Source organism: Cajanus cajan, chromosome 5 (genome assembly GCF_000230855.2).
Source record: "Cajanus cajan strain Asha chromosome 5, NIPB_CcT2T_4, whole genome shotgun sequence".
Classification (NCBI taxonomy): Eukaryota; Viridiplantae; Streptophyta; class Magnoliopsida; order Fabales; family Fabaceae; genus Cajanus; species Cajanus cajan.
In genome coordinates, this window is record NC_138521.1 from 10,270,423 (window position 1) to 10,279,532 (window position 9,110).

Sequence of the window (9,110 nt, forward strand, 5' to 3'; positions counted from 1 at the left end):
GTTCATATTTTGATTATTTTCTTTTGAATAATGACTTATAATATTAACATAGGCAGAGAGCATTTTGCTAAGGCTCACTGAAAATTATTGACTCTAATACATAGAATATGTCCTCCTTCTTTGATTCTTTCATTTAATGAAGGTTAGATCAGATATGGGGAAAGATAGAAGTTACAAATAGTATATACTATTGGGTGATGGTGTATTTTCTATTAATGGGGTATATATCTGGAATTTCTTTGTTTTGGCTTTTAAAGAAGTTTTAAGTCTCAAACCATGATCTATCTTATATTAGTTAGGTGTATGATTAATTACTCACCATTACCTAATAACCGTAAATATAATTTAATTAAGTTTCAAATATTCGCACCCTAGTTTATTGCGGGATGGCGGTAAGGACAAAAGTGTTAAGTGACCGTTTCCTTTGCGGGAAAGGAAAGAGATAGTAAATGAAGAAATGAAAGGAAAATAATAAAAATTAAAATATTGTTTTTAGTCTATATATCTTTTAGTTACATTACTTTTAGTTTTTATGATTTAAAATAAATATTCTTAGTCTTTATATTTAATTTTTTTTTATTTTTTAGTTTTATAGATTAAGATAAATATTTTTAAAATTCTTATATTTATACTTTTTTAATTTTTTAATTTTATCATTAAATTTTTTTTGTAATGTTATCTATTTACATTGACGTGTGGAGCTATTTATAAAAGTAAAATATGAAAGAAATAAAATTATAATTTAAGGTAATAAAAAAGAAAGTTAGTGAGATAGTGGAGAGGGGAGAGGATTGAATTCAAGTTCATATTTGCTTCCATTAATGTGTATTACCTTGATAGGTGCTGATTGGAATGACAGCGACACACGCATTATTGCAAAACAAGGGGTTGACCATGGCATCCTTCGTGCACTTGTGATGTAAATTAAATTATGAAAAGTAATATGACTCTGTATGTTCACTTTTCTGCAATTAAATTCCCTTGACAGCTCAGTGCAAGCTTGCGTTTGTATTCTTCATATTCCTCAACAGTGCAGGCAAGAAATCTTATTTGCTTCCATCTGAAAGTTAATTAGGGCCAGCAGAATTATGAGCTCACAGGCAAACATAGCAAGAATAGCAAATGCATGTTTTAACATCCATGATAGAAAAGGTGAAACACCACATCGATCAAATCATTCCAATACACCCGGTTAAAAATAGGGGTTTGTTAATCCTAAATAGCTACTAGAGGGTTAAAACACCAAGGGGTTCTCTATTAACTAGGTTCCTAAAAATATGTGATTGAAGTACTATATTGAAATAGTTTATTATTGAGAACACTTTGAAATGCTAGGGTTTTAAATTAATAATTTTTAATTGGTTTTTATATATATTTTTTTTTCATTTTTATTTTCTCACAGATAGTATCTTAATTTATTTCCATTACTAGTTACTGATAATTTAAAAAGAGACAAAAGAATGGACGTACGAGAGCAAACCAATATACCTTCATCTAGACATTTGTTTCAGTAAAATTTTCAAATGAGCTTTTTTATCAGACAATATTATATTTGAAATGACAAGAAGTGTTTAATTTTTACTTAATAATAATAATAGAAATATAAACAGTAACAATTGTAGATTAACATGAAAGTGAAACCACAAAGACAATATGACCATGTGAGCATGTAGCTAGGAATAAATTCATATGATTATAGTATACACGCTAAAAATAAAATCATAATTTTGAAATAGAAAAAACGCTATTTTCATACTGTGATTTTTCATTATGGTTAGAGGGATTGTTATTTATATTTTTGTCTTTAACTTGTCCAAAGCTTATTTAACATTCATTTTATTTTATAAAAGTACGCTTTAAGGGGAAATTGGAGACGGATTGGCACTTACTGATTAAAAATCCAACAGCTTGTTATTTTATAAATGCTAACCCTTATGAGATTTTAAATTAAGAGCAATTAGGCCCCCAACCCCAATTAAAGACAATGGCATGTGGCATGTAACTGAGATTAGTAAGAAAATAAAGCAAATAGGTCCAGAATTAATAACGAAAATAAATGTAGGGACAGGGACAAAAGAGGGGTAATTCTAATCCCCTTGAAAGATAAGAATATAACCGGCAGAGAGGGAGGTGTGGTGGTTCCGACGGCCGTTGACGGCAGAAAGGTGCTCTTGTAATTCCGGTTAGTCTAATATATATGGTGAGTGAGTGAAGGAAGAAATCATGAAAGCAAGTGTGTTAGGGTTTAGGATTTGGATCCATTCATAGGGCTATAAAGAGAGAGAGGTTATGAGTTGAGTGATGATTCTCTGCGTATGAGGTTACATCGATTTCTGAGGGTCTCCTTTTGATACAAAAACATGCCTTTAGGTGTGGATTAAATTATATTTTAACTTTGTCCCTTTCACTTGACTCGTTCCACCGCTCATAAAACCCACATCCAATATATCACTCATAACCAAATTAATTATATTGATTCTCCAACTTATATATCCCACAACTCATGATATACAACACCTGCCTGCCGCACCACACCTCTCTTTGACACAACAGAAAAAAGGCCCAATTTATTTAACCTTAATTTATATATCCCACAACAAATATCAAATTAAATCAAACAAAACACATATTGAAACATATATTCTTCTTCAACACTTTGACATTGGACCTTGAGTTACTCAACAAGAGCTAGCATCCTTCTTGTTCCTTGACGATATCCATTTGCGGACCTTGTTCCAATATCCTTTGATCCAGTTATAGCTACTCTCACTTTCATTTTCTTCTAACCTCTCACCTTTCCTTGATGCAGCACCAGTAGTACTGCCTTCACCAATCCACACAACCTGAAATAATTAAATGCATTTATAGTAATTTATAACACAATTAATAAGTGTACTTGCAATTAAATTAATTAATTTATGAATGAATGACACATAATTTATATATAGAGAGAGAGATTGACACAACTAGCATTAATATATAAGGATGGATTTAAAAGAAAGGAAAGGAATTAGAATGAAATTAATAAAAGTGAGGAGATATATTAAATTAAAGACGACATGTACACAAGAAGAAGTGACAAATCTCATTTTTTTACTCATATATTAACTAAACTAAGAGGCTTTAGGGTGAGTTTGTTTAGAGGAGTAGAGGACCCATTCAAGTATTTCACAAAATGGAAGCACCATTGCGTTACAAAGCAATTTGACGAAAACATTTTATTGGACTTCTCGTGGAAACTTCTCTTTCAGCTTGTCCTTGTCTTATCATTTTTCAACCTCATCGAGATCGGCAATTAACTCCATGTCGTCATGTCCAACGTGGCAATGCTGCAATGCCAGCCACCATTTTTCATAGGGAAATAAAAATGGTAGAATGACAATTCCACCAAGAATAATGTTTCTGGGCATCAAATTTTAGTCTACACGCACGATAAGAGATGTTATACCGTTGAAATGAACCATATATTATTGTCGCTATACACATGTCGGCTTAAACTTTTTTTTTATCCAAAACAAAATTTCCATGGTGATCAAATTTCAACCTAGACCCCACGGTGTATGATAGTGGGTTTGTTGATGAATCTGTGATTGGTTAAAGTCATTTTTCATTATTTTTCGTGTTGTTTCTTCGCACAAATAGTAAAGCTTTATTTAAAAAGTGCCAGACATGTTAGCCACATTGAAAATCCCACCCTGAAATAGTTGAGGTTTGGGCAATACCATTGGGGAAGTCCGGGAGAAATTAGATAGTAATTTATGATTAGCAAGTATTTATAATTCCGGTCAATTATATATGTGTAATTAGTTGTGACTCGTTTGGTGCGTAAACGAAACCCGTAAAATTTCCCAATCCACAACAAACAATCATATGCAATTCTAATCTTAAAGGTAGATCATTATGGAAACAAAAACACAATTTTATAAATTTCAATCGTCGTGATCCTTTGCAGTCCACTTAAAAAGCAGTCACTCCATCGATTAAAGCCACAAACATATGAAAGCATAATTAGTGACATAGTCACATATATTGCAGTCAAATAATACATGCTTGCCTTCTAGGCTTCCAAGCACAAGGACACGTGGTCATGTCACAAGCTGATCCAATGATATAATATATCATTTAAAGATTACTCAACCTATTATTAATTTAAATGTGTAAATTCAAAGGCATGTGTCTAGTGGTCGTTTTTCCTTTTTTTTTTTTTTTTTTTTTTTTCTCTTTTTTTGCATAATTTTCATAATTAAAGAATAAGGAAATCTAAGAAAACAGTATAAAAAATAAAGAGATATAATATGATAAAAAAAAGTGAATTATAAAATATTGTAAAATATATTATAAAAGTAGAATAATTATTTTTTATTCATTGGGAAAATAACTTTTTTTTTATCAGCCCACAAATATTTATATTATTATATATTCATTGGGAAAATAATGATGGCACCAGACACAAAATTGTCACTCCTTTTTTCAAAGATTCATCCATGTTTGAGTGTAAGTTAACATTAGACGGGGATCAGCAGCTAAGGATTACTTTTGCGTTTTTTCCCCTAATTTTGAAGTGAAAATGAATAGTGGAGCGGAAATAGAAACACTGAAGCAAACGTACAGTTTGATATTTCTCTTTTTTTCAGCATTCTTTTTTATTATTATTGTTTTTCGCGACCAAACAAAAATTATTCTCTACTTCTATCTTTCTGATTAATCATGACGTAAGAAATCTAGATTAAAAAATGAAAGCCTAATTAAATCCTAAAACAATAATTTATCATTCATCAACAGCCATGGAGACCAAACAACTATCCCCATGCTACCCTTAGTTTTGGATTTTTAAATTATAAGAGCAATTAGGCCCAAATTAAAGATAATGGCCTATAACAGATAGAGATTAGTAACAAAATAGACAAAACAGGTCCATATTAATTAATTAACAACCGAAAGGAGAAAGTAAGCTCTAATCCCCTTGTTGACAGAGAAATTAAGATAGGGTTTGTAGGCAAGAGTGATGGTGGGGTGGTGGAAGAGGCATACCCAGGTCACTGGTTGTGGTTCCGATGAGGTGCTTGTGTGGTTGCCGTAGTGTTGGATTCGGGCTATAGCTTAGACAGAAGATTCATGTGGCTATAGAGAGAAAGAGATAGAGGTAATATAAAAGTTGAGTTGGAGTCATAAAATTACTGCAAATGTCAATTTTTTATTGACCGATAATGTAAAAGTCATTTAAATTTCCTCGATTTTCAAACATGTATTACACTTTGAGAGCCTCGGACTTAATCGAATTATTAATACATAAACTATTTCCTCGATATTCAAACAACAAAGAACAAACATATTCCTACTTCAACAACACTTGGATGAGACTGAGACCCTTAATTAGTTACTCGGCACCAGCACATCCTTCTTGACCTTTCGAAATATCCAATCACGGATCCTTTTCCAGAATCCTTTCTTGTTGGAGCTGCTTTCCCCTTCATCAATATTCCTAGATTCAGCATCAGTCCACCCAAGCTGTAAATATTAAGAAAGAGTACGTATTAGAAACTAAAGATTTACAGTTCCAGACCTTAATTGGGGTGGGTTGGGTTTTTGTGTTCACACCCCTCTTGCAATCTATGCAATTGAAAAATGAATTGAGAGAGAGAGATTAATTGACAATTAAAGGCAATATTAATTCCTTTGTGACTAAAAGCCAACATGTAGATATGTATGTATAATTAAAGAAAGGAAAATCATAAAAATGAGGAGGGGTAGTTTACATACACGTTATGTGTAGTAAAAATAAACACAAGTAAGTGGTAACCTCGTTCTCAGCAACAGAAGAAGCTTGTTCCTCATCATCCTCATCAATACTAGTTTCGGGAGGTGGGGTTTTGTTCAGATCTGGGAGAGCAGGTTCATTGAGATCAGGCAGAAGCTTTCGGCGCTTCTTAGTTGCCTCTGAAACCCTCTTCCCCTTGCCCTTCGCCGGAACAGTAACACCATAGTAAGGTGTGCTGTGTTCCTCTGGAACCCCAGCCATGTGTGTATCACTGTGTTTGGTACCCCAGCCATGAAAAATGGGTATTTATAGATTTTTTTAGCCAATCAAAAACATTCCATATAAAAGAGAGAAGTGTGGTCAGCAACGATACTTCAGATGTTATTTTATATATTCTTTTTCTTTCTAGCATAGCGACAACGGGCACACCCCAACCCCTTTATAGATCGAGTTTATGTTTGGTTCTATATATTGGGATTGATATTTAGTGCAAGATAATCTCAAAGATAATATAAAAGTATTTACTAGTTGTGTTAGACTTCCACATCTAGTGCTTCTTAATGCATGTGTTCACAAATCAAATACACCAAAAGTTTTTATTTGTGTATGTCACTTTAAAAATCATTACAAGTTATGATGGGTATAATTTTTAGGACATCTCCAACTCTCATTTTATAAGATTTTTAAAAATAAGAACTTGTTCTTATTAATTTTTATTATTGGATCTTGCTGACACGTGGCATGATCCCTAAATTTAGAACTGAGTCCTTATTATTAAAACTTGATTGTCAGTCACAATCAATGAAAAACTATAATGATTTAAAATTCATTGTAAGAATTATTACAAAATCTTAAAAAAAATTATGATTGAAGTAAAAATTTGTTGGATTTCTTATGTAGAGTTTACTATAAATAAATTACAATCTCATAGAAAAATTCACTGTTAGAAATATTTTTAGGGTAATCATTATAAAAATTCATAAATTTATCATATGAAAATATATAATTCAATGAGTGAAAAATCCCTTTATATATCGCGGCAATGATAGTGATTATCTTCTTTCTATATATTATTACCTCGAGGGGATTCATGCATTTAACATCCCAGGTGCTTTTTGACCATCTGCATCTTCGTTAATTTGCTCCACTAACAAGAATAACGTCTAATCGAGAGGTGTCATTATGTCTCATATCATGATCTATAATAATATAATATCATAAATTAGTTAAACTTGAATCTAATTAACAGACATATAATATAACTGATTTTTGTGACTATTGTGTGTACTGTTTGTGTATTTCGCTTCAAATTAAAGGTTGAAAAGGAATATTAAATGATAAATGTTCATTTCATTTTGAATAAAAAGAGGAGAAATATATATATATATATATATATATATATAAGGATTCAAACAATATCGGTGTAACTTTTATTAAGTGTTACACCGCTTAATAACTTTATATTAAATGTGAATTTTGAAACTCCAACCGTTAGATTAGAAGTTCATTTCAAAATATATTGTACTATTCGATCTGTGAAACCGAGCTCAGAGCTCGGTATCACAGCGCAAGATGACCTCGGGCAAGCGCTATATGACATCAGCCCGATATTTGAGTAGATCATAACTGATCTCGGAGATCTCGCCCCAAACGAGATATATTATCTAATCTTATCATATCCTATCTCAGGCCCAGAGCCCAAACAACCCTAATTTCACACTAAGATACGTGCATTATTTATATGAGACTCACACTCATACAAACACTAACTTTAGCATCGGAGTCTCTTTTGCAGGTACCAATCCCACCTTGGAGCATCAACGTATTGGTAAAGGAGGCTCACCGATCTTACTGGACGGATCATCCCTACGACCGATTTCTGGTAAGAACATTTGGCGCCCACCGTGGGGCCGATCAAGACAGCTCTTATCGGCCACCTATATGGTTTCTACCAGAAGCCATAGCAGACGAGCAACAGACGACGTAAACCACCCAACTACCATGGACAACGAAGCAGCGTTGAGGAGACTGATCGACCAGGTCGAACAAATGCGGCAGCAACACGAAGTTGATATGCAAAGCATGCGTGCAAAACACGAAACCGACCTAGCGGCAATGCGGGCCGCTAATGAAGCTGACCTAGCAGCACTGCGAACGGAGAATGAGCGTATTCGCGCTCAAATCCCTCGGCATCACGAGGAGGGGGACGAACACTCCGTCTCCAACCCCGGACCGCGACTAGGATACCAACCCCACGGCCTGCCATGAATCCGTCTCACGAACCAACGCACAAGTCGGCCCATGAGATCAGCAAGGCCCCTACTCACGCCGCAGGAGAGCAGGCAACCTTCCGCTGTCACCCGTTTGTGGATGGCATTATGGAGACACCACTCCCTCACGGGTGGAAATCTCTCCACCTTGACCATTATGACGGCACTACGGACCCGGATGAGCACATCGACATGTACACGACATAGGTAAATCTCTACACTAACAATGACGCTATCTTGTGTAGGGTTTTTTCGACCTCGCTCAAGGGGTCCGCACTCAACTGGTACACCCAACTGCCTGCCGAGTCCATCGATAACTTCGGCACCCTAGTCAGGAGGTTCACAGCGCAATATGCGATGAGCCGACCTCATCACATCACTTCCACCGCCCTAGCCAATCTCAGGCAAAGCGATGACGAGCCACTATGGACGTTCATGGAACGATTCGCCGCCACCTCAATCAAGATCAGAAATCTGAACGTCGAGGTCGCCCTGCACGCCATGCTCATAGCACTCAAACCCAGACCATTCGTTGATAGCCTATGTCGCGACGCCCCCCACGACATGCACGAACTGCGCGCCCGCGCCGCAGGCTACATTCAGATGGAAGAGCACTCTACCTTCCGTGACCAAGTTCGCGGAATGACCCTAGCGAAGTCAGAACAAGGCCACAAGGACAAAATCAAGGTCAATAACGACAGCCAGTTCAAGAAGCTGACCAGAGCAAACAAAGGGGGGAGATATGACGTCTACACTCCCCTGAATGCACCTAGGGTTCACATCCTAGAAGAAGCCAACAACAATAACCTACTAGCCCTTCCACCACTAGGTCACACTCCCAACAGCGCCGACAAGTCCAAACACTGCCGGTACCACATGAACCATGGTCACACCACGGAAGAATGTCGTACGCTCCGAGATCGCATCAAATAGCTCATCCAAGCAGGTCACCTTGGCCAGTACGTCCAGCGACAAGTCGAGGAAGAGGAAGAGGTCGCGGGCCAGGAGCTCGCATGGACCTACCCTCAGGGTCCCAGCAAAATGCTAGTGGCGCAGTACAAGTCGAGATAAGTCAGGAGACA

The 9,110-nt window shown here is 35.8% G+C and overlaps 1 protein-coding gene across 2 annotated transcripts; it reads right to left on the reverse strand.

The window, feature by feature from the left end:
* Nucleotides 1-5,174: 5,174 nt before the first annotated feature.
* On the reverse strand, nt 5,175-6,084 carry LOC145957719 (uncharacterized). Of its 2 annotated transcripts, none has more exons than XM_083074132.1 (2): nt 5,761-6,084; nt 5,175-5,508 (listed from the first exon to the last, which is right to left on the reverse strand). In XM_083074132.1, the coding sequence occupies exons 1-2, from the start codon at nt 6,017-6,019 to the stop codon at nt 5,495-5,497; spliced, it is 273 nt and encodes a 90-aa protein (XP_082930258.1). In that variant the 5' UTR covers nt 6,020-6,084; the 3' UTR covers nt 5,175-5,494. The 2 variants fall into 2 exon arrangements, with proteins under 2 accessions (XP_082930258.1, XP_082930257.1); XM_083074131.1 differs by having other exon boundaries at nt 5,801-6,056.
* Nucleotides 6,085-9,110: the final 3,026 nt, after the last annotated feature.